Source organism: Mycena indigotica (assembly GCF_014461135.1).
Source record: "Mycena indigotica strain 171206Taipei chromosome Unknown Mind.scaff0001, whole genome shotgun sequence".
NCBI lineage: Eukaryota > Fungi > Basidiomycota > Agaricomycetes > Agaricales > Mycenaceae > Mycena > Mycena indigotica.
The window spans coordinates 4,582,896-4,607,523 of NW_023503000.1; the positions used below are offsets into that span (position 1 = coordinate 4,582,896).

Below are 24,628 nucleotides of genomic sequence, written 5' to 3' on the forward strand. Positions count from 1 at the left end.
TTGAAGCCCCAACGAACGTCGAGTTTGGTGAAGTAACGAGCGCCTTTGAGCCGGTTGATGAGGTCGTTGATCAGCGGAAGGGGGTACCGGTTTTTGACGGTCATCGCGTTGAGGGCCCGATAGTCCTGGACAAGCGGAGTCCCCGTCCTTCTTCTTGACGAAGAAGACCGGAGACGCCATCGGAGACTTGGAGGGCGAATCCGGCCCGTCGACAGCCCTTCCTCGATGAACGCGTCGAGCTCGCGTTGCTCAAGGGGCGAGATGGGGTACACCTTGCAGTTGGCCGGCTTAGCGTCGGGGACGAGTTCGATGGCGTGGTCCCAGGTTCTCCGTTCGGGAGCGTGTCGAAAGACTCCTTGTTGAAGACGTCCTGGAACTCTTTAGCCCAGTCCGGGATCTCGGAGGGCGGGGAGCGGAGTTCCTGGCGAAGGCTTCAGCCAGGCGCTGCGAGACAGTACTGCCAGGCGTATCTCCTCCGAGGGACGGAACGAGGTGTAGAAGATGCGGTCACCATCTTCAAGCTGACCATCATCGTCATCGTCGTCGTCAGAGTCCGGCGTCAGATCAGGCAGGCCGGAGTCGTCGCCGGAGACGGAATCGTCTCCGTCATCAGACCCAGAAAGGTCCATGGCGCAGACCGAGGGGAACGGGCCGGAGCGGAGTCGCTTCTGGAGCAGCCGGAGTCGCCGTAGCTCAGTCCGTTCAACGCGTTCTTCCTCGCGGCAAGTGGAGCAGCCCGGGGGGCACCGCGTCATCTTGACCTCCTTGGTTTCCCAATCGATCTCTGGGTTATGCTTCCGCAGCCAAGAGTACCCCAGGATGAGGTCTTGTTTACCGAGATGGGTGACGGCGAGTTGAACGCGCTCGGAATGGCCTTTGTAGCGTAGGACCAAGTCCGCGATCTGGTTGATGGAGCCAGCATCATTCGGAGTGCCATCGACGTTGAAGACCGGAATCGGCTGCGCCAGGGTGCGGACCGGAATGCCATTCCGGCGACGTAGTTCGTGTCGATGAAGTCGGAGGTGGCACCACAGTCAACAAGCCCAGAAAGGGAGAGCTTCAACGCACTGGTGGTGGACTCTAGCTCCAACGGGAGGTGGAGGGAGTTTACTCCGGGGGAGGCAGCGACAGTGTACTGCTTGGGCAATTTCTTTTCCCAGGCAGTGAGGCGGCGAAGGACGACAACCGGAGTCGCGGGCGGAGTCGGAGACGGAGTCGAAATGGGGGCAGGGGAGGGTATGTCTTTCGTTTCAGGCTCGTTGTAGGGCAAAGGAATTGATTCGTCATACAAACAAGCGAAACGATTTATGGACGCGAACGAGGGCACACCAGTCACTCGTCGCGGGGGACAAAATCCTCTCCGGCCATCGACTCCGCAGCTGTCTCCGGCAGCGCAGCTGTGTCCGAGTAGCGGGCGATCAACTCCGCTAACATCTCGTCACCGAGTTGTTGGATCACCTCGTCGAGGATGTCCATTGAGCGGACATCGGCGGGGAGGGGGCAATCCCGGGCGAGATGGTTTGGGTCGCCGCACCTGAAGCAGGCGCGACGAGGGGCACCCCGAGCCCTAGTGCGATCCAACTCCATAGGGACGGGAGCTGGAGGCGCCGGAGCGGGGCGCGGGCCGCGGGTGGCACGACCGGAGCCACCGGGCGGAAAGGGGCCGGAGCCGGGATGCGGTTGACCGGAAACGGAGTCCGAATCAAACCGCCAGGCGTCTTGGGGGCGGCTGACTTGATCAGCTTGGCCCGGACCAGGGCCTCGTATTGACGGAAGGCCCGGGTGCGCCAGCTAAGGTAGTCCCGGAGGTCGGGGGGTCGTTCGAGGACGTGATTCCGTTGTTGATCAGGGGGTCAAGTCCGTGGCGGAACTTGGTCACCTTGACCAACGCGTCTTCGAATCCGGCGAGGTCCATCAGGTCCTCGAAGTCGTCGGTGTACTGGTAGACATCCTTTGTGCCCATGTGATAGGCGGAAGTCTCCAGTTTGGAGAGAGCATGATCTTGCTCGTTCTCCTCGACGAACCGGAGTCGAAACTCGGAAACGAACGAGCCCCAGGACGGAAACGGAAACGGGGCTTTGCTTCCGTGGCGCTCCGCCCATTGCTGAGCGGGTCCTTCTGCCATAAACGACATGGCATAGCGGACGGCCTTTTCCTCACTCGCCTCTCCGTTGACCACAAAGGCCTCAGGGGCAAGGCGGGCGTAGGTGCGGACCGCGTAAAGGAACGCGCGGCCGCGTTTCCGATCGCCGTTGAAGGTGAACGGAGGGTTTGGTCGCAAGACCAATTTTGAGGCGAGGTTGATGTCGCCAAAGAGGGCTTCGAATCGCCCTGAACCGGAGTCGGAGTCGGAATCGACGTCTCCGGGGGTGGTGTTGTTTGGGGTCCGCCAGCAGTATTAGCGGCGGCAGCGGCAGCGGAAGCCTGGGTGGTGAGAAGAGTAAGGGCCTCAGTTAGGTGGTCGATTTTCGCCTCGAGTGCATCCAGCCGAGTGTCAGCGTCAGGAGTAGCTCCGGAAGGCATGACAGGTGCGGGGACGACAGGAGTGACAGAGGAGGAGGGGACAAGTGGTAGGGGCGGTGACGAGGGCGGAACGGACTCGTATTCCGAGCCTGAGTCAGCGCCGAACCTAGCAATCTTGTCCGGTTGATCCCGTAGAGAGTTTCTTCTGCTGTAAGGGCAACCCCGGAGGCCTGAGATCAAGGTCCTAGCAGGGGAGGATCCAAAGAGTGAATAGAAGTAAGCAAATACAAGTGAGGCTGACCTAGCAGGGGAGGATCCAAAGAGAAGAAACTCTAAGGGTCCGCCTGCTAGGTAGCGGAACTATATACTGCGCTCTTGACGCGCCAAGGTTGATCGTTGCTCCGTGCAGTATGCCTGCGCCATGTCGCAGGCCAGGTCCCAGGGGGATCGCCAGGCGGGGGCGGCGATGCGCCTGACGGAGGCGGTGATGCGATCACCGGAGTCGGAACCGGAGTCGGACCGGAATCGGGATCGTCTCCGAGGGGCCGAAAGGGAGGTTCCCCTGACAGCGTCAAGTAGACGTGTCAAGGGGCTCCATTCTAGGGTATAAAACTCCGCAGGCCAAGTGCAGGGGCCGATCATGGGGTCGCGTCTTGGGGAGCGTACCAAGGAGGATCAAGGGATAAATTAAGGAGGTGCCCGATTGTCGGGACCACCCCCGATGGTCTGGGAGGCTTACAAATGCTGGGCAACTAGCAGTATAAATTGGGCATGTATTGTAGCTATAGAGTAGTGAAGTTTGGCTTGCCCCGGGCCCTCGCGAGGTTGTGTTTTGGTTCCATTACATTGTGTCCGTTATTGCTGTTGCCTACGATTGTCTCCGTTATCGCCGTCTTGTCTGTAAAGTCTGTCTCCGCCGTCGTTCCCTCCGTTCCGCTTCAAGTCTTGTGATCGTGTTCAACCCTGTGCCCCAAAGTTCAAGATTACCTAATCGCCTGCATTGCACCCAATTACATAATCGACTCGAAATTGTTGTCTGAATTGCAACTGCTATATACTTTAGTAGGAACCCCGAACTTGCGCGCTTGTGAAAACCAAACTACCCCAAATCAAACTCCGACGTGATCCGATTGATCCGACGTGATCCGAAGCTTCGGCATAGGTGATTTAGGTCCAGAATAGGTTGTGTGTTGTGTTGTGTGTGTTTGTTTGTTTGTGTTTTTGTTGGAGTTGGGTTTTTTATGTGGTTTTGTGTTTCTCTTTTAGTGTCTGTGTATGTTCACTTTCCAAGCGTTTCATCCTTAGGGTTTCTTCTCTTTGGATCCTCCCCTGCTAGGACCTTGATCTCAGGCCTCCGGGATTGCCCTTACAAAACCTGATAAAAAAGCCATTACTTTATGAAGAACTTAGATAATATCTGAAAGCATCCTATATATCAATATATACAGTGGTATTATTAGTTTTCAATCTGCAATAGAAGTATTATATTTTTTTTCACAAAGTTAATTCCAAAATCTACACTGTAAGAGTTTGGAAATAATCAGTGGCTGTTTCAATCCATTATACATGTTAAGTATCATGCAAAGACCGAAGGGAAGTAACAGAAAGTCTGAAGGAAAACTGAGTGGCTATCACAATACTATATTAGAGTGAGCAACTACACATCTTGCAGGCCAAATACAAGTCTGAACAAATATATGAAATCCCAAGGATACATTTGGAAAGTCCAAGGTAGTCAAACTCAGAATGCAAGAGATTCAAATGTGAGTAGAGAGAGTGAGGCAAGAAACATTAATAACAAAACTGAAGTATAGGAGTGTACCCCTACTATAGATATTTGTATTTGCTCACCATTATTCATTGATTGAAGAGTCAACTGAAAGTTATAATTATAGTAATTTCTCAAACCCACAGGCCCTTCTTAACTAATCCTTCCCAATAGATAGTTGCATCCTTCTGGACCAAAGGCCTTAATAAACACCTTTAATATATGAGAAGGCCTTAGGCCTTAGTGAACTTAGTCTGGGCCAGAAGTGCACACAATTTCTTGACCACATCTTTGACAATTGTGTCTAGTGATTTGTGAACTTCATCATAGTTGGTTGCATTTAGCCCAATATAGTCCACTTGGTTTTGTTCCAGAAGACCATCGTTCTATAGGCAATGGCATAGAGAGGAGGACTTCAATGAACTGCACCGTACAATGTTCATCTGCTTCTTGCAATGTTTGTTTTATATCATACATAATGCCACGCTTTCCTTTCTGACTCCACAAACTATCCCGCACAAGCTTCAAGTCATCAGTCCCAATATCACTATTATACCATTTAAACCTTGCAAATTTTTGCTTCCACAAGGAATCTCTAAGTGGATTCTTAAATGTCTGGGTCAAAGCTTTTAGAAGAACATATACAACTGATTCAAGGCCATCATGTGGAAGAGGCATATGCTTTCCTTCAAGCATGTAATATGCCATGGTATCAAGTGTACCTGTCATTTCCTGATTCTTAACAGGCTTATCTGGTAGCTGTGAATTTGACTTGGATATATGAGAAGTCTCCCAATTGATCAATAATAATCTATTGGCAGTGACCAGTATATTGTCAATGGATATATCCCAGTAGATTATATGATGATTGAATATATCAAATAGAGCCAAGAAGATTTGGATGGCAGTCTTGATTAGGTCAGTCACAGACAGAGATTCATTATTAAGCTTGTAAGTTTTGGAAGGCAACTTAAAAACCATTGCTTCTACATGCTGAGGTATCAGAGGTGAAAGCATGGAGATTTCACTTGTAATACTTCTTTGCTGGGCCTTTGGTGCACTGCGCAGAGGGGATAGAGGTGTGCCTGTTAGCTCAATCAAATCGCAGTCAGGAAGATGTGCAACATCAGGCATGGAAACATCATTCAAAATACCCAAGTCGGCTTTCATAAACTTGGAAGGAAAAAGAGGATTAAAACCAAGTTCATACAGTGACGCCTGTTGAAAGAGAGCTAAAAGGGCAGAAACCGTGGGGAGATTGGTCTCAAGACAGCCTTCAATGACTGTGAACTCAAGACAATCCTGGTTCAGGATAGAGACAAATAGCTTTGCTTCATCGCCTTTACCATGGAATGACAGGGTAGGGATGTAGAGCCGATTGCCTTGCCTCGACAACAAATCCGCGGCATTGGTGATTGCCTGTTGATATTTGGCTATCTCAACTGAAGTGCCAATCAGAGGGTTGTGTGTGTAGGATGGGGCATTGGTTGGTGTGTATTCGACGTTCACGAGGACATTGGATATCATGGAGTTGACGGCGGTAGGACAAAGTGCTGCACCATATTTGCGCCTTTTCTCGTAGTGGCCCCATTGCGGTGGAAAGTGGTCCCCCAGACCTGGTACGAACTCCAATACTTCTGACTGGCACCGGAAAGATTCCGGAAGGGCAATCTGTATACTATTAGCGGAGTTCTGAACCCAAGACGAGACAAGCATACTCTTGCCAGAGCGGATAACCAGTAACAATTGTTTATATAAATCTCCAGTGGTTGGGTTCCTGAAGAATTGGATTCAGCTGCAAACCCTTCTAAGATGCGCTTTCTAAGGTCTTCTTCGAGCTGAGGCCCCAGATCTTGCAGTGTTCTCCAAGCCCTGTCCTTGAGAGCATTAAATTTGTTTAGGAACGCAGTCCCACCTAGTTTCTCCAAAATCACAGGAAGACTAGATGAAGTGACATGGTTATCGAAGTGTTTGCGACAGTATTCTTCGTCGTGTTTTCTTTCATCATCGATCTCGGTAGTGGTCATGCTGCCGTAGAGTTCTGTGGTTGCAAGAGTTGGAAGCGTGCGCGGATAGATGTCATCTGGGTCGAGTTTCAAAAGCTGGGACTGGTCAACAGTGAGTGCGTCTAAATTGTTCCTTGGCGAGGGTCGCGACTGAAACAGGTGTGATGAGACCTTTGATTCAGGCGATGACATTTACCTACGGGTAAGGCGTCCAAGAGTTCCTGGCGTTCATCCGCCCTTCGTCGCTCACAGTCCTCGAGAGCTTGCATCCTCGACGTTCTCTCAAATCCTGGTCACATATGTCACGCAAACTTTGAAAGGACCACAACATCGTAAACTCGTAATTTACCCTGCTCTGTTCGAAGGGATTCACATGGATACGGAGAGTAGCAGTTTGCATAGTGAAATTGTCACAAGAAAATTACCCTCCCCATTTGGCGCATCGCCTCCCACTCCTTTGCCCCGCGCGAGAAATGCATCCACACCAGATTCTCACTCTCTATCACCACGTAGTGCGTCCACCTCAGCGTAGTGGGATATCAGTGAGCATCCCGACCATGACGAACTCGACGCCGCGTTCCATTGTTGAAGCCTGGACCAGGGTTTTCAATGGAGAGAGTGTTGACAACACTCGCCTCTCTTAGACTCTTCCACCCGAGAAAGGACATGGTCATAGCGTGGCTTTGCCAACGCCGTGTCGTTCATACAAGCGATACCGCTCGTCTTACCGTCTTACGGAGCCGAGAAATAGCCAACGAATGGGCTGCAGCAGTCCGGCGTGCCGCTATGTCGGGTATATCACGACGCTAGGCTGGTTTGCGTGGGTTACACCCATCCGGCAGGAGCCTCTGATTCGGGAGGGGGAAATGGCGAGCGTCAGTCTGCCTGTAAGCATTCTCATGGGCGTATGGAAGGGCCGGTGGATGCTCCCACCATTCCCCGAGCTGGCCCCAAGCTAGCCCCTGCAAGCACCGTCAATCAAAACTGAATACAAAAACGAAGTTGCGCGTCAACTAACGCCATAATTACCCCCGACTGCAGTTAGAGCAAATGCAGGTTCGAGTTGCAACATCAAAGTTCGTATGCTTCATGATCAGGCGCACAGAGTCACAGTTCCTTGATACCAGTGGAATCAGTCGTAGAGGATGGACCAGTTTGGAGTTGTTGAACAAGGGAGTTGAAGCCCAGTGAGAAGTCGGTGAGATTAGGAGGAATCCTTAGAGATTATGTGAGAGAGATAGACAGTTGCTCATATAAACTCGCACCTTCACTATTGTGCCAAATTTGCCGTTAATTTTTGCTGAGTTTTGAGATGAGATGAGCATCACATCAAATGGAACGTCACTCATGTCAAGGCAAGCGTAACAAATTGGGATGGAAAGAGGCTATTTGGGTTGACAAAATGGGATGGATTGGATAACACTGACTAGCATAATACATAGTAGACTACAAAAGTAAGAAAAGCCACTGCTACTTGGCAGCCCCATTGCCGCCCCAGGCCCCCAACTGAAACACAAGCAAGAATGATGGCAAGTGTGTGTGTCGTCGCAGCCCTCACAGGTCTCTCTCTATCTCCGTCACCATCAGGTACGCAGCACAGAGTTGGTCACGGTGCCAGTGACGACAGGCGGTCGTCACAGTCTCCCTGGTCCCTGGAAGGCAGTGCTATAGGCCGGCCTGCAAGAAATTATCACTAAAAGATGTTAGCTTGAAATGTCTAATGGAAGTGGGGTACATACATGTTGTCAGGTTGAGAGTAAGCAATGGATGTTCGAAGCTTCGATGCACATATCAGATGTGAGGACAGTGAGGAGAAATGAATGCAACACACCAGGCGCGACTCGACAGACAGCATGACCTCCGGCTGTGGCATTGCTCTATCCACTGGTGTTGCTCTGGTTGTGTTAGTATCAGCACCAGCCACAGATGACCACATACCCAAGCTGGAGAACTGGAGGCGAGCTGGCTTGAATGAGGTTGTCGCCACATAGGGTGCGCTGGCAATGCGGAGCGGGACTGGAGAGTGTAGAGCTGTGGAGGTTTCTAGAAAGCAAGGGGCTGTGCCCAAGGCAATGTGTCGGTGGAGAGGTTGGTTTGCTGTTTCCAAAGCGGCATGGTGGTGGAGAGGAGGATACGAAAAACTGTCGTGCCAGTGTCACTGGCATTTTGATGCAGTCACACAGGATTTGGCTGATTCGGCTCTCGGGATGCAGCCAATATGCAGCCCTCACACTTGGGAGAAGATATGAGATAGACTGAAGAAAATTCTGACAGCAGTATCGATCATCTCAAATTATTACTGAAAATCACGACTGATACATTTCTTCTCATTTGATCACCTCAGATTCCCTCGACTTTTCACTGGGGTTGAAGTCACGAGACAACTCACATCATGTCCACAACTCCCATCTCCGAACAGCTCGCTAAGCTCTCCCCAACCTCTCGCGCATCTATAGAACGTCTGCTAGCACACGAGTGGCGGCCGCACGATCTGTTCGTCAGTCACTCCCCCCGCCGCAAGCCAGCTGCTTATACTTATCCGACCTCAGTTCTTCGTTTCCTCGGAAACGATTAGCAGCGGTCTTGGTTCTTCTCTATGAGGAGTCCGGGCAACTGCGGGTGCTTTTAACCACACGTTCTAAAGCTCTGCGAACTCATGCCGGCCAAACGGCATTCCCTGGTGGCAGAGCTGACGACACCGACGTCGACCTCGTTCAAACGGCGGTATGTGGTCGACTGACAACTGTTTACCTGAAGGCTCATAGGAGATCAAGTTTCGCGAAGCTCATGAGGAAGTCGCGCTCCCACTCAGTTCACCTCATATCCATGTTCTCGCATCGACCGCCCCCTTCATCTCTCTCCACAAACTTGTCGTTACTCCTGTCATTGCGCTCTTGACAGAGCCAGCGTTGATAACAACACTTACGGCGTCAGAAGAAGAGGTTGCCGCTATTTTCAGTCATCCGCTAGAAGCAATACTGGACCCACATCTTGCTGCGAAGGAGAATCTCGTCGAGTCTGGTGGAGAGGATTGGATATATGACACGGAATTCCACGTCAGTTTTCCTCGTGTTATCCATACGAGCTTTAAACGGGAATCCTAGAACACCTCAGTCTCGACCGTACCTTTGCTCAACGATGCGCTGTATCGAATGCATCGTTTTCGGAGTATCGCATCGCCAATCAAAGGCCTTACTGCGGACATTTTGGTGAGTTTATCGTCTTGTTCTGAAGAAAATTCTCACCAGACCCAGATTCTTGTGGCGGAAGTCGCTTTTGGTCGTGCAACCAGTTACGAACGCTGGGCAGAGGGTCAACCGCGAGGATTTGCGGCGTATTGCGAAATCTTGGGATTCCCCGAGTCAGCTTCGTAGAAATGTGCTATCTGCATAAACTAATCCTAGACATTCCGTGCACCTATGAAGGCTGCCACCCTGGGAGTCGACATGAGAGAGCAAGTAACGAGTGCATCAAAGGCTATATTTAGGTAGAAGCTGCGATGGCAGTCGTTCCCCGTCCATCTAAAATCCTCACCACCGAAGAGGTGCGGTGGCGAGACACCTATGAATCACTCCTCAGCAAGGGTTTCCGACTGCGTAAAAGATACCATCCCAAATGGAAACCCACTTGGACAACCGACAAATATCCGAGCGCAGAAGATGCGATGGAGTTGGAAGTGCGTACTGACGCACGACCAGCTTCCCTGTTGTGCTTATATGTCTCTTGATTCATAGGATGAGCCTGGAGACACAAACGACGCGTTGGTCATTGGCCGTGCTGATTTACCAAAGCAAGTTGTTCTCAAATTTGCGACCGACACGGAAATCGAAATACTGAAGCATCTGCACTACGTTACCAATGAAGGAGAGGTCAATCATATCATCCCGCTCCTCGATGTCGTTCCCTGCGACGACGGTGGTCATATCCTTGTCATGCCGTTCTGTGGACACATCGAGGACAAGCCATATTTCACGACATCGACTGAGCTCTTGAATGCTGTCCTTCAAATAACACAGGTAATGAATGATAAGTGTATCGATTCAAGAAGTTAACGGTGAGATTATTTTGCCAGGGACTCGAATTCATGCACCGCCATCGTGTCGCGCAAGGGTACGTCTTGACACAAGAGTTGCCCATCCTCTCACTGACATGAATAAGCAATGTGCATCTTAGAAACTTAGTTGAGGATCGGTCAAAGCTGGTCCCTGACGGCTTCCACTTTATAAGAAACGACTGCAACGCCGAGTTTACAAGGCCAATCAAAGTCGATGCTCGTGGGCGCTCTAGCCTCAAACCACTGTGCTATCTCGCAGATTTCAGTGCGGCCAAGATTGTCATGCCTGGGGATGGAGCCAATGCCATGTTTTTGCAGGATGTCCGACAATTGGGGCACATGATTGATGTCCTCCACACGGTCTGCACTCTTTCGTTGACCCAAAACTCAGATTACTCACTGACTATATATGTCAGAATTACAGAAATTCATTGCCGCTCCTCACAAAACTGACTGATCGGATGATGGATCACGATGAAGAATTATCTGCGAAGAGCGTCGTCAAAGAGGTGGAGAAACTCTTGGAAGGCAACCCAGTTGCACTTCGCCATGGGTTTGTCTTGTAGGTGGGTTGAATTCAGAGCGTAGAACAATCATGATGTGTCTATGCACGTGTACAATAACTTGAAGTGGTAGCTCCGGGCCTCCGGCGTGCCGCACGAACTCCGTCGTTCCGAGCCTGGCCGCAGTGAACGATTGCGATGTGGTCAATGATGCCGGATGCCACGACAACGCAGATTGTGCGATGAAACAACCTAGCATTTGGCCAGGAAATAATGCCACAATATGCCGGCTGCCAGAGGCCGAGACGATCAGTTTCTGGCACGAACAACGAACTTCGTTCCATTTGTATTTGCCCTCTGCCACAAGCTTTGCACCCAGTGGGACAACGACACCAGGCTTAGCTTGTTTTCGAAAGACATCCAAAGTCTGGCAGCGACGATCGACATTCTCCACTCAGTTTGTTCTCTTGCATGAACCAGAAGCTTTCACCAAACACTTAGTATATCTACAGAATTATGCCTTCCAATTGTCACCCTGAGAACGAATGAAAAAGGACGGCGCACTGTCCGCAGCAAACATGGTCGAAGAGTTGCAGTGCCTTTTGACCGCTGACTCGGTCCCACTCCGCCATGACTTTATTCCTGTGGGTTGAACATTCTTTGGTCGTTTTCAAGCACTCACAGGCCCAGCAGCATGGGGATAGCCTGAGTCCCGAATGGGCTACATTCTTGGGATTCGGATTCGTAAGAAGAGATAATGAATGAAGCCTGCATACCTCTGTGAGCTAGTGTACATGTCCACATTGAATTACAGTTTCCACAGATAGACTCAGATATTGAGTGAAATTGAGTGTAGTATATTATTGCGGTTCAAGTTAATGAGAAAATCAAAGTACTAGTAAACCCAGCAAACAAAACCCAGTCCAGTCTAGCCCGCCTCTGTCCCCAACTGTGCGTCGGTCCAGGATTTCCGGCAGAGCCAGACTGCGATCCAGCCACACTTTTCCCCACCACATCGACCAGTTGCGTCTTTGGCGTGGCCTTGTCATACGCGCGCTGCTTCAACCGCGTATTTGTTGCCTGCTCGTAAGCATATGCATACGCAAGCAGCTTGCTCTCGCTCCAGGCAGCGCCCACAAACATCAGGCCAAATGGCATGTTGGGCGCTGTCTCCAGCGGCTCATCCTTGCCGCCTGCATCCGCTGGTTTGGTGGTGTTGGCCTGGAAACCGAGGGGGACGGTGACGATCGGGGAGCCAGCCATACCCGCCAACACGTACATCGTCGAGGAGAGCGGCAAAACGAGGGCGTCCAGGCTGTGCTCTTTGAGCGTGGCGTCTATGCCTTTGGTCACGCCAATTGATAAATCGGTTGCAAGGGCAGCGGTGTAGTTGCTGTCCCGTTCCAGGTTTTTGCCAATCTCGAAATGAAGGTTCCATTCGACGTAGGCATCGAGTCGCGGCTCTTCCAGATCCTTGTGGGCGTCGTTGAAGGCCATGATGTCCTGGATGTTATGTACATTGGTTGGTATCTCTTTGAGAGTGGCGAGGTAGGCTTGTATATCGAACCGGAGATCTGTGTGGAGAACTATCTGGAGGGAAGTAAGTGTTTGATGTTTTGTGAAAAGACGCAAATTTACATCAGCTCCAGAGCGGAAAAGACTGTCTTCAGCAGAAGCAACGTTGGCAGGGTCTGTGATGACCGCGCCAAGGCCTTTCATAGTTTCCAGTGCAGCCTTGAATTCGTCGGGTCCGACAAGTGCTGGGAATGTACCATTCAGCTACGTATGAAGTTGAAGAATACTCGACTCACGTGCGGTTTTTGGATCGAGAAATACTGCACGAGGTACACCAATCCGCGCGCCTTTCAGAGCATCTTTGGTCAAAGCTTTTGTATAGTCAGGCACTGCGGAAGGCTGAGCGGACGTGTAGTTGTCGGCCGAGTCTTTTCCAGCAATGGCGTTGAGGATAAGCGCAGCATCGGTGACGGTGCGAGCAAGGGGTCCTACAAAAACATTCACTTGAGAAGAAATCAACACAAGAAAACCGCACCGACTGTATCCTGATGCTGCGAAATCGGGACCACGCCTGACCGCGATGTCAACCCAACGGTGGCCTTGACTCCAACCACATTATTCGCGCTCGCGGGACACGTGATGCTCCCCGCAGTTTCGGTCCCAAGAGTAGCAGCAGCCAGTCCAATCGACGCAGCAACACCAGACCCGCTGCTACTACCACATGCATTTCCCTTCGGATAATACGCATTGGTCGTCAGCCCCCCGCGCCCCGACCAGCCCGCCGGCGCCATCGGTCCGAAAGCAGCCCACTCTGACATGTTGGTCTTGCCCAAAATAATGGCGCCAGCAGCGCGCAACTTCGCAACGACAGTCGAGTCGCCTGGGACAACGCTGTTGAGGAGGGCATATGATCCCGCGGTGGTATTCATTCCATCCTCGAACCGTGTCGCAATGTTGTCCTTGACAAGGATTGGAATTCCGTGAAATGGGCCAATCTTCTTTCCCTGGCTCCGCTGGGAGTCGAGCGCCGCTGCGAGCGCCAGTGCAGTGGGACTGATCTCGATGACAGCATGAAGTTCGCTGTTGACCTCTTTTATTCGCGCAATGTAGGCCTTGACAACAGTTTAGTGCCAGGAGAAGATGCTGACGAAAACTCACAGTGACCAGGTCTACGCTCGTGAAGGCCTTTGCATCGAGTCCGGCTTGCAAGTCGGCGATTGTGGCCTCATAAAGGTCGGGAAGGGTTGCTGCGTAAACTTGGAGGGGCGTTAAAAAGGAGAGGATAGCGACACTCGTCGCCAGAAATATGCTAGTAAGCATTCAGGAGAAAATATAGAAACTGGACGCTGGGAACGAACAGTGTTTATATCTCGGCGGCACCTGTTTGTGTAGTTGTCATGAAGCGCAGTCCACAGGGCGGGAAGGGGATCACGATTATGTTGCCTCTTCCTCGGAGATGGTTATTTTTACCGTGTTGAGCGACTGTTGAACAGTGTTGGCAGAAAACACTTGGGAGCAAGGGAGAAAACGGTTCACGCACGATGTCACAAATCAACTCTTTCACAAATCAACTCTTTCGGTATCGACTACACTACCACAAAACGTTCGTTACTTATAACAGCGATAACCAGTCCGCGCATTCTCGACACAGAATGCAAGTAAAGTACACTAATTTTTCCACGCTGCTCAAAAAAAGTCCATCCCATTCCCTTCCTTTACTCTACAGTGACACTCTTCGCCAAGTTTCGCGGGAAGTCGACATCACAGCCGTTCTTCACCGCCAAATGGTAGCTCAACAGCTGCAAGGGGATAATGTTGAGCAAGCCCTGCAAACAGTCGATGGTCTTGGGCACCCGGATCGTTTTGGCGTCTTTTGAGATGCTCTCGTCGCCCGTGTTGCAGAGAATGATGGGTTGTGCTTTGCGGGCAGTGATCTGGGCAAACGCAGACTGGACTTTGGGGTATAAGGAGTCCTGGGTCATGATGATGATAACAGGCATATTTTCGTCGACGAGTGCGAGAGGGCCATGCTTAAGTTCACCAGCAAGAATACCTGAACAAACTCAGAAAAGTGTTGGAAACAGCCGAAATGACCCACCCTCAGAATGCATGTAGCTGATTTCCTTGATCTTGAGGGCACCTTCGAGGCATGTCGCATGTCTATAAGGTGATTAGCAAACGCTTTATGTGTGTCGCAGATAGACGAACTGATAGCCACGTCCCATGAGCAACAAACTCTTGTTGTTCGCCATCGTAGTTGCAAGTTGCTGGAGCTGCTCGTCTTGTTCAAGCACTGTCTTGATTTGCGCAGGAAGTGCATGAAGACCCTCGATGATTTGGTTGCGACGCTCGGAGAATGAAATGCGATCTTCGGACAGTTGAAGAGCCATAAGCAGAAGGGCAATGTATTGCGAGGTATATGCCTTTGTTGAGGCAACACCTACTTCAGGACCGGCGTTAATATGGACCCCGCAATGGGTCTCGCGCGAAAGGGTCGAGCCGACGGTGTTGACGACACCAACACAGAGGGCGCCGCGTTCAAGGGAATAGCGAAGAGCCAAGATCGTATCAGCAGTTTCACCACTTTGGCTGAGGAAGATGCAGACATCATCACGGAAAATGGGTGTTTTGCGGTCCAAAAAGTCGCTGGCAAGCTCAACGCTCACTGGAATTTCCGTCAACTCCTCAAAGATAGCCCGTGTTGCCAGGCACGAGTGATAACTCGTTCCACATGCAATGAAAACCATACGACGGCAACGACGCATGATAGGAAGATATGCCCTGAGCCCTCCCAGGGTAATTTTGTTGGAGTCGAAGTTGACTCGGCCACGCATCGTGTTAACCACAGATTCCGGTTGCTCGTAGATTTCCTTTTGCATGAAAGTGTCGAATTTGCCCTTCATAAGCGCAGCGATTTCGAGCTCCAGAGTCTCGATGGTACGGGTTGAGGCGATTTGACCAGGGGTTTGGTCACCATCTTCCTTACGACGGAGACGGTGGATGTGGAGTTCGCCTTCGGCAATGTGAGCGATGTCGTCATCTTCGAGATAGAGAACACGCTTAGTGTGCTCGACGACGGCGGCAGCATCAGAAGCAATGTAGAACTCGATGGGTTGGGGAAGGCCATCCTCAGACATAAAGGCGCGCGATTGAGTGCGCATGACCTTGGAGCTCGTTGGCGGCACAAGAAGAGAAGCTGGGGAGGTGGGGACTAGGGCTCTGTTAGTTCCGGTTGTTTCTAATAGTTGATTGACGCACTAGCTTCGACCTTGCCCTCGTTCTCCTGACCAGCGAACTCGACATCTACGAAGTCGACCTTTAATTTCTTATCGGTCTTGACACCAATGAGAAGCGGTGAACCACGACGAGCAGTAACGATCTCGTTCGGGAAATGCGTCGATTTAAAGACGAATGCAAATGATCCCTCGAGTTCCTTGAGAACGGCCTTGATGAGTTCAGTGAAGGTGAGGCGTTTATTGGCTGGTTGCGAGTCCCAAATGTACTTGGTAAGCTTGGCGACCGCTTCAGTGTCTGTGTCGGTTTCGAATACGAATCCACGCTTCTGGAGGACCAGTCGAAGTTCTGCGTTGTTGGTGACGATACCGTTGTGAACGAGGCAAAACTCGTTCTTGTCATCAGAGCGGACGGGATGGCAATTGCGCTCGGAAGGGGCACCATGAGTAGCCCATCGAGTGTGAGCGATGGAGACCTGCGAGATGAATGTCTTGTTCATGTCGACCGAGCTGGCTGCGATCTTCTTGCGAAGGCCAGCAACCTTGCCCACTTCCTTGAAGTAGATGACCTCGCCAGGTTTGTCCCCATCAACGCTGAGACCAGCCGAATCATATCCGCGGTACTCTTCACGGGCGAGTCCTGCGACAAGGACTTCAAGGACTTCTTCACGGCGCTGCAAATACACGTGTTAGCAAGCGAGAAAAGGTCAGGGACAATGATAGAGCGAGGGGTCTAATGGCCGTAACCCGGAAATCCGGAGGGTACGTGCGTCAAGACTAGTCGCGACCCGTCTCCAACTCGCTCAGTGTGAGCAGTAGATGGTAAATGCGCACCTTCTCCCTGAGGTAGTTGCAGTAACCAAAGATGCCACACATCGCGTCGGAATGTGAGTTTAAAGCTGTAGTGGGTTTGGTGAGACGAGCAGAGCGTGTAGAATGAGGCAAAGCGGGACCTGGGTCGGTGGTGAAGAAGGAGAGAAGAGAGGAATGCAGGCGTTGTCGCGGCTTTAAATGAGGTCACCCAATTCTGTCGCTTCACGTCACGCACACGACACAGCCTCCGTCTCGGCTTGACACAAAAACCGACTTCAACGCGGCGAACTGCGTTTCATGTACTGCCCAAGCACAGCAGACTCTCAGGCAACTCAGGAGCGCATCATTATCTATCGCACAACGGTCCAAACTGACCGACAATGGAAACATTTTACTCCGCTGTGATAAACTTCAATCTCGTCGCGAACGTGCATCCTTAGTACATTATTCAATGCTGGCAGCTGGACTGGCAACCAGCGCCCATCGCCGCTCTTTGCTACCGAAACCTGCGTTGTCTCCTCTGTGTCTTGGCGTTTTACGGTTCGATGCTAAATTCCATTGCAAACATTGACAAGCTGATACTCCCTTTATTCTCCCCTCTGTGCTTACCCTTGGCTCGCTCCTCTTGGAAAAAGAGTTAAGAAATTTAGAATTCTGTTCTACTTCCGCATTAACAAGTTGCAACAACAATGTGAACGGATCACAGAGAGAGCGGCGCTGCGGTAGTCGCCAGCGTCCCGTCCTACAGCGTCTCACATATTTTTTCACCGTCGTCTCCTGCTGTTTCATTAGGAACATCTTCGACCATCAACCTACCGGAGCTGTCAGGATATCCTGGACAGACCAAATTGATGCAGAACTCGGGATACCGAGCTGCGGCGAATCTGTTTCTGAATCCTTGTGCAAGTCAACCAAAAAGTACAACTTGTAAGATATCTATTCCCTTACTTTTGATCTTCAACTTCTTGGATTAATCTGCCAGGTGCCCCCTGGCTGCTGGGTCAAGCTTTTGGGTTGGATCGGGGGATTGAACTTGGTTGTGGATTTAAGTTCTTTCCAGCGTCCGACACAAACATTAGAGTTGTAATTAGTACAGACCGCAAAATCTTATGCCGGTCAAAAATTCACTATTAAGAGGCAAAGAGCTGCGCTAGGGATGGTTCAAGCAGAGACCTTGCCAGCGTTTGCTTTACTGTCTGCTCGCGATCGACGGCCCGGGTATCGGTGGGCCGACTCGGATGCTTCGATGAAAGAACAAAAGCCTCAGCCTGTCAAAAGGACAATTAGTTGGAACACTAGGCCCTTGCCTCAGGCTATTGCTCATGGTGCTGATACTTGGTGCGATCTTGGTGTGATCTCACACTGGTAAGGGCAAACCATGCACGTGGTTATGGTTACTGTGACTGTGTGACGAACGCATGGCCTCAGTTGTTGTTGACGATGACGATGTCGCAGTCTTTACAGATGCTTTTACTCGCAAAATCACAAACTCGGTGGCCACACTAGCCAAAGCAGAGTTCAAGTCTATCCATGAGCGACTCACCGATGCCCAGAGATCAACAGCTAGTGAGCGACAACGCCGTGTTGCAGCAGAGCGAGATGTCCAGCAGTTACGAGCTGAACTCTCTGTCTATAAAGCGTTGTTAGAAGGTCGGGAGGTCAGATTAAATCAAGCTGACAAGGAAATACGAGACTTGCGATCGCAATTAACCGCCGTTGACGAAACCCGTCGCCAACTTCAGGAGAGCGTAAACCAGCTTTTCTCTGGCACACACAAGGTCGTACCCCAAGAGCAACAGAACCAGGATGAGGCGTCTCAATTGAGTAGCTCTCCCCACGAGTCCTCCAAACTGTTGACGATAAATGTCCTAGACGATCAACTTGAACATGAACGTCCACCTCTCAGTAGTTCACCGCCACCCACCAAAAGGCCACGATTAGAAGGCCATACACAAAAGGTCCAATCGCCTTCGCCAAAGACAGAAAATGCGACAACCATACCCCAAGGCCAACCGGCCCAACCCAAATCAGCGGCGCCCAGCTTCGACTCCCCCGCCCGTGGTCCACTGGCAACACCTTGTGGGTGCCATCCGACATTTCCGTATCCAAGTTCATGAACGTTACTCGTCTTTTAGCATCTGAGCCCATATCAGAACCGGTATCGGAACAAGTAATCCAAGATGCGAATATGATTGAAAACAAACCGAGGACAGCGTCTTTGACCCGTGAGGAGGTATATGCGAAGTTTTCTCGTCGTCAAAAAAACTTCATGGAGCTCATGCCCCACTCCCGTCATCGACTCAATTTATCTGCAGAAGAAAGTTTCGGCGATTTTTTTTCGATTGGGCCAGATCTTTTTCTCGCAACTTCTCGATCAGACTGTGAACGACCTATAACTCAGCTTCACGCCCTGCAGCTATCCACATTCAAGACGATGGACTACAAACCTCAAACTATTAATCTTGGGGAATCAATGCTCGATTTTGCGGTACAAATAGCCCAATACGACCTGTTGCTCGTGCTTAATCGGTTTGTCGGCCTACGTTTCCCCCTTGATAACCTGTGACCGTGAACAGAAATCTCTCTAAGGATCCTGAATGCCAGTTCCAAGTGCAATGTTGGACTTACACATCAGGCCAAAAAGGTCACGCCCTCGCAACCCACGATACATTCTTCGTTCAACTGCCGTCGGATGAACTTGCTCCTATCTCGGGTGCTATCTCTCTGTTTGTTTGTGATAATATTCTTGCCATCTCGTTTTATTATCAAGACCGCAACGATTTTGGGTTGACGCTGTACGACTGGAAGCTTGGAACTCATCTTTGTGTGAGGATAGCCCATTATGAATTTGTAATCGTTCTTAAAATGCATTTGGCAGGGTCCTGGCCGCATTGGAGGCCCAAAAGTCACTTTCATTAGCTCAAAACAGCTCATGACATTCAATGCCGATCTGGGCAGTTTAGACATTATCTGGCTTCCAAACTCAGATTCTGACAATGGCAGTTGGCCAGCCGACTTGAACAACCTTGTCAAAGTCTCGTTCAAACTCCCCGAACTTCGCGCGGGGTATGCTATTGTACCGGAAAGTGTTCAAATGAATGCGCAGCCGACCAGTTCGGCACCGCTCTCTGTTCCTCCCCATTGCTATTTCGTGCCCATGCTTACAGAAGGCTTGATCCTCGTCCTAATGGAAATCGGACCGATTGACAAGGCTGTCGATGCGCCGCTTTTTGCTCTTGTCATCTCGCGCCGACTCCTGCGCCAGTTCCGACTTGCACATCACTCATCCGCTAAGAGTGTAGCATGGGCCAACTGGGGTCATAAATGTTCCCGCTGGCTCGATCCTCAGCGCTCGAGTGGATGCGTCGAGTGGAGTGTAATGGGAGAGCGCGTAGTTCTGCTTGATAAAGACGCCGGCGACAAAAGGGACCGTCACTCGTCACTCCGCATCCTAGACTTCAACGTTCGCAACATCGACAAGGCTAGACAAATCTCCGCCAACCACGACCGCATCTGGATAGAGCCCCCTCTTACCAGCAGCCTGAAACCCGGCTCTGATTCCTCCAACACCAAACACTCGAGCCGAAATGGCGGCTCAGCACGTCCAGAGCCTTCTTCGCTGCCGTTTTCAGTGCCCATATTGTCTGACCTGGGATTTGTCCGGACATTGTCTGAGGACAAGTACCGGTTCGACCAAGTGCTGATGACGGAAGATAGTGTCGTCGGTATTCGTGTACGTCGCTCTTGCGTGGGCTGAGATTCAACGCTGATCGCTTTTTAAAGTGGAAGCATTGGGACAACAAGACACGAAACAACAGCCCATATCTGGACATATTTCGATTTGAACCTTGACTCGCTGAATACCTATCTGATGAACCGGTACCAAGATTGTGCAGCTCTCCCAATGATCTATAAACTTGAATATACGTGTATACTCAGTGCCCAGGGTGATTTGGCAGCAAACCAGTGTTAGCGGAGAACGTTGAAAATGCGTGATGGGCCATTGACTGGCTGCGGTAGAACCAAGGCCACTGCTGTGTCCTTTGTGTTTCTTTCAAGTGATCCATAATTCCTGTTGAATAGGTATCGTGCAATAGCAATAATGTTAACGTTATCTAACCAGCCGTATAGAGTAGATGATAACCAAGTTCGTCAAGTCGTGATATATGCTTCGTTCATTCCTTTCACCCACGAATCCCGCCAACGCGGGCCCAGAACATATCTTCCCTCAGCCGGATCAGCTCTTTCCACGTGCGCTCCTCCCACGTGACGTCGCCGATATAGACCTCCCCATCCCCGTCCACAGCGTGCTGCTCTTCCTCGGCTTTGGGCTCTTCCTGGACGTGTCCATTGCCTTCTGCCTTGGGAGGCACCTCTGGCACATTGGTTGGAGAATCAACGCGTGGAATCTCGGCACTCGGTTTGTTGTTCTCCTGCAAAGACCCTTCAACGGCCGTGTTCTCAGTTTGTGGTACAACATCATCAACTTTGGCCTGTTCGGGTGTCTCTCCCAGCGTGAGTACTGGAGCAGGCGCTTCTTCTTTCGGAGTTGACGGAGCGGTCAGCATTACTGGTGAAGGTGGCGATGCGGGCGGCGATGTTGCCGTCGGGGCTGGTGCTGGACTCTCAGCTCTGGGTGTAACATCTCCATTAACAGTTCCCGGCGGAGGCGGAACTGGTCGACGTCCTGCCGCTCTTCTTGGAATTGGTGGTGGGGCACCAACAGCGGTTGTATCGATTGGAGTTCCTGGTCGAGAATCTGGTAAAGGCACTTGATGAGCTGAGAGACGTTTTTGGACTGCCTCAGTCTTGAGAGCACTGATCGCTGGGGCTTCTGCTTTTGTTTCCGACTCGACCGTAACAGGAGTCGTCTCCTCTTCGATGATTGTTGCGGTAGCCTTTGGTTCTTCACCCTTGGGTTCTTCGACGACTGCTGGTGGGACATCTCGAGGAGGCAACGTAGGTGGCCCGCCAGAGCCCAGAGACACCGTGCCTCTCCGCGTTCGACCTTCGTTCCTTCTGGGAAGTGGTGGGGCAGTCGTAGCAGGCTTGGGAGATGCCGAATTCATTGGTGGAGGGACCGGATCGCTTTTTTTCTCTTTCGCATCAGCACTCCAGCTCGCCGCCCGCTCCCCCAACTTGCTTGCCATGCCCCATAATCCACGTCTCCGAGGGGGAACTGGCGGGGGCGCTTGAGCAGTCCCGTTGGTGGGAGGCTGGGGAATTGTGGGGACTTCTTCTTCCCAGACCCGATTGACAATGTCTGTCCGCACAAATGCCCAAAGTGTGCAGGTTGAGCGCAAACGGCCAAGACACCAACCCGAGGTGCATAGAGGGTAAACGGGCGATGATTGGGACTGTGCGAGTGCACTGAGAGGGTTACCGAGCCCTGTCGATGCCTGGGGAGGTGAATTCGGAGTAGCATTACGTGATCCGCCGACATTGGGGAGAAATGGTGACGGACTCGCGGTGCGGGTCGGCGGTATAGTGGGTTGAGCCGGTGGTAACGGAGCCGCGATTCGGAAAACGTGGATTTGGGCAGGGGAAGGTTGAACAGATTGTGAATTTGGCCGCGACATCGAACGGGCAGGGGGAGTCGGTGAGCCGGACAATGTCTTCTTGATTACAGAAGCTGACCACGTATTAGCGCCACTGAGAGAGGGATGTGTTGGTGGTCGAGATGGCATGCTCGGTTCCGGTAATGAAAATATTGGTGTTCCACAGAGAGCACAGGAAATATTGTTATTGCTGCTGTTGAGGCCAGGAATGTTGGAAGAAGTGGACGATTCCGCCAAAAGAGCGCTTGATGACATAGGCTCAATCGTCAGTTGTCCTGTATGTATTGCCGCCAGGACAGAACGCCGAGACAACCAATTGAGAGAAGGAGCCAAGTCCAGTCTCACAGTTGGTTCGCTGAGACAGTTATTAGCAAAGAGGCATATATTCAACGCAACACATACGAGTCCTCAGAAGAAAGCCGAGCAAGAAAAGGCATGGTTAACAATGTTGTCATGGCGGGTGGTGTTGGCGAGGAAGGATGGACAGATCGCAAGTGGGCAACGAAGAGTAAAAACTCTTCATAGGGAAGATGTGAGCTCAAAAGTCGCGTCTCTTTGGCCAAACTACCGCTGCTGCCACTGCGACGATCCACCCATTTGCCCTTGCCCATAATGACCCGCATATCTTGAGCTTTCTTCTCGGCATCATCTTTCTCCGTTTGTAACGTTTGCATTTGTTGTTGCATCATGCCAACCATCTCCTCCGCTCCTTTCAGTGCAGTTTCAGCCTGCTCGACGCGTCGGTCTGCTTGTGACTGGGCATACCGAGCTTCGGCCACCATAGTATTCGCCTGAGCGAATAAAGTCGCGCTGAGATCGTCGAGATCCTTCTCAATGTCTGCTTTGGCCGTTTCCGCTTGTCCTCTTTGAGCGGCCTCTTCGGTCGCTTTCTCCATTAACCGAGTAAGCTCGGCTGTGACCTGCGACTTCTCGACCAAAAGCCCAGTGTTGAGTGCAGAAAGATGCTGAGTTCGTTCGAGCTCCAGTTGTGAAATTTTCAGCGTTGACTGTCGCCCTTGGGCAGCGGCAACGTGGAGGTCGTCTTCAAGGTCGGAAACGCGGTCGTAGGATTTGACTAGCTTGGAGTTGAGTTGAGTTACTTGCGAAAAGAGGTCTTGGATCTGAGACCGTAGTGTTGCAATGAGCATTTCTTGCGCGTCGGCATCGGACCCGTGAAGTTGATGGCTCCCTGCTTTGGTGTGAACGCTCTTGATACTTGGAGCAGGACTTCTCGGTGTTTCCGACATCGTCGCTGCTCTGCTACTTGTCATTCAGCATGGGTGGTGCAAGCGAATGGTGACGCACCGATTCAACGAATGAACGTTGTCAAGTTGGAGTCTTCAGGACTTGAATTGAAAAGCAACAGTCTGAGTCGGTTGGTGAGTGCTCTGAAAGAAAGCCAGAGTTTCCCAAGCCCGTACCTTCTCAAAGTTTGCTTAGACGTGGAACCCAACTGATAGATGCGTCTTCGTCACTGTCAAAAGCCAAGCCGCCAGGTGTGTGACACATTCGTCACACCAACCCAGAAAAAAACTTTTACTTACCCCAGGGTTGACCATTTTGCTTCCGATCCCCATCCCCCAGCATCCCTCCGACCTGAAAGTTGGCACCTCTGCCGCGCGAAGAATGCATATACTGTATCTCGAAGAGTCGACTTAGCGTGAAGCAACAGTCTCCGTCAATCGCACTGGTCCAATGATTATTCCGGGGCCGGCGCCTATCCATTTGGGTTTCTTCACTTGTGGCTGCCACGCCGCTGTTCCTTCATAATCTTCCTCCCTGTCATGCCGGGAGAATCCTCCACAACTCTCATGACCACCACTGCTCCCGATCCTGACGCTTGGTCGATTGCCGTTGTCGGAGCCCTTGGTGTGGGCAAAACACGATTCATCTCTGCAGTCAGACTCTTACTCGCGTTCCTGGAACATAAACACTAAACTACTGTACAGTTTGTTCTTGACGATGTCGAAGGTGCGTTCAGACTGAGTTCTGATACCCGACTTATTCTTGTTTAGTTGGTGGTGGTGCATGACCGCAAATTGTACATCTCAAACTTTTTCCACAGGATGAGCTCGAACCTTTGGGAGTGAAACAAGCCTTCTCGCGGAAGCTCACGGTGGACGACCAAGCCACTATCGTTACGTTGCTGGATATATACCAGCTGGAGTGTGAGTATTCTATAAGATGTATTTATTGGGACTAGAAAAGTTGCTTAGCTGAGACGGAGGACGAACATGAAGCATTATTACGGTGCGCCAGCAATCATTTTATGTCTTCACTGGCTTCATCTCCCTTAGAACCTCGGATGCCTTCATTCTGATGTACAATGTTACTTCGCCATATTCTTTTCAAGACACTGTGGCATTCCTACGAGAGATTCGCCGCGCAACAAGCTCACGCGAGCCTGTCATCGTACTCGCTGCCAACCAGATAGACCGGCCTGCCCAAGACCACGAAGTTCCCCATCAGGACGGCGTTGCGCTCGCCAAAGAGCTTGGTTGCTCGTTTACCGAAACGTCTGCAAAGACCGGGCTTGAAGTGGATGCGACTGTGATCAATCTTGTCCGCGCTCTCCGTGCTAAGAAGAAAGGCGAAGAGAGGAGGAAGAAAAATAGCCTGGGACTGCGCGTTTGGAAACTAGTGTCCCGAGCCCGATAATTCTTGGATGATAACAATAATTTTCAATCCGCGGAATTTGGTATAAGTACATACTGT

The 24,628-nt window shown here is 51.1% G+C and overlaps 8 protein-coding genes across 8 annotated transcripts; 4 read left to right on the plus strand and 4 right to left on the minus strand.

Moving 5' to 3' along the window:
* Window positions 1-7,902: 7,902 nt before the first annotated feature.
* On the minus strand, window positions 7,903-8,402 carry MIND_00126700 (uncharacterized protein; the record flags this gene model as incomplete). Its single annotated transcript, XM_037358199.1, has 4 exons — window positions 7,903-7,930; window positions 7,977-8,014; window positions 8,069-8,132; window positions 8,176-8,402. 4 exons carry the CDS (start codon window positions 8,400-8,402, stop codon window positions 7,903-7,905), a joined length of 357 nt encoding a protein of 118 aa, XP_037226109.1.
* Window positions 8,403-8,629: 227 nt separating this feature from the next.
* MIND_00126800 (Nudix hydrolase domain-containing protein) lies at window positions 8,630-9,611 on the plus strand (the record flags this gene model as incomplete). The annotated part of the gene is made up of 5 exons (XM_037358200.1): window positions 8,630-8,730; window positions 8,787-8,961; window positions 9,003-9,293; window positions 9,342-9,446; window positions 9,492-9,611. 5 exons carry the CDS (start codon window positions 8,630-8,632, stop codon window positions 9,609-9,611), a joined length of 792 nt encoding a protein of 263 aa, XP_037226110.1.
* Window positions 9,612-9,736: 125 nt separating this feature from the next.
* On the plus strand, window positions 9,737-10,857 carry MIND_00126900 (Kinase-like protein; the record flags this gene model as incomplete). Its single annotated transcript, XM_037358201.1, has 5 exons — window positions 9,737-9,913; window positions 9,972-10,253; window positions 10,310-10,347; window positions 10,396-10,651; window positions 10,708-10,857. The coding sequence occupies 5 exons, from the start codon at window positions 9,737-9,739 to the stop codon at window positions 10,855-10,857; spliced, it is 903 nt and encodes a 300-aa protein (XP_037226111.1).
* An 807-nt stretch (window positions 10,858-11,664) lies between these two features.
* Window positions 11,665-13,629, minus strand: MIND_00127000 (Amidase domain-containing protein; the record flags this gene model as incomplete). The annotated part of the gene is made up of 5 exons (XM_037358202.1): window positions 11,665-12,384; window positions 12,433-12,554; window positions 12,606-12,797; window positions 12,845-13,421; window positions 13,468-13,629. The coding sequence occupies 5 exons, from the start codon at window positions 13,627-13,629 to the stop codon at window positions 11,665-11,667; spliced, it is 1,773 nt and encodes a 590-aa protein (XP_037226112.1).
* A 395-nt stretch (window positions 13,630-14,024) lies between these two features.
* On the minus strand, window positions 14,025-16,745 carry MIND_00127100 (L-glutamine D-fructose 6-phosphate amidotransferase; the record flags this gene model as incomplete). The annotated part of the gene is made up of 6 exons (XM_037358203.1): window positions 14,025-14,362; window positions 14,408-14,469; window positions 14,518-15,520; window positions 15,568-16,216; window positions 16,377-16,547; window positions 16,731-16,745. 6 exons carry the CDS (start codon window positions 16,743-16,745, stop codon window positions 14,025-14,027), a joined length of 2,238 nt encoding a protein of 745 aa, XP_037226113.1.
* Window positions 16,746-17,773: 1,028 nt separating this feature from the next.
* Window positions 17,774-20,207, plus strand: MIND_00127200 (uncharacterized protein; the record flags this gene model as incomplete). Its single annotated transcript, XM_037358204.1, has 5 exons — window positions 17,774-18,434; window positions 18,491-18,884; window positions 18,932-19,181; window positions 19,234-20,088; window positions 20,139-20,207. 5 exons carry the CDS (start codon window positions 17,774-17,776, stop codon window positions 20,205-20,207), a joined length of 2,229 nt encoding a protein of 742 aa, XP_037226114.1.
* Window positions 20,208-20,539: 332 nt separating this feature from the next.
* MIND_00127300 (Sec2p domain-containing protein) lies at window positions 20,540-23,160 on the minus strand (the record flags this gene model as incomplete). Its single annotated transcript, XM_037358205.1, has 2 exons — window positions 20,540-22,268; window positions 22,316-23,160. The coding sequence occupies 2 exons, from the start codon at window positions 23,158-23,160 to the stop codon at window positions 20,540-20,542; spliced, it is 2,574 nt and encodes an 857-aa protein (XP_037226115.1).
* A 537-nt stretch (window positions 23,161-23,697) lies between these two features.
* On the plus strand, window positions 23,698-24,571 carry MIND_00127400 (uncharacterized protein; the record flags this gene model as incomplete). Its single annotated transcript, XM_037358206.1, has 5 exons — window positions 23,698-23,884; window positions 23,929-23,937; window positions 23,979-24,081; window positions 24,130-24,163; window positions 24,211-24,571. The coding sequence occupies exons 1-5, from the start codon at window positions 23,876-23,878 to the stop codon at window positions 24,569-24,571; spliced, it is 516 nt and encodes a 171-aa protein (XP_037226116.1). The 5' UTR covers window positions 23,698-23,875.
* Between the last annotated feature and the right edge of the window lie 57 nt (window positions 24,572-24,628).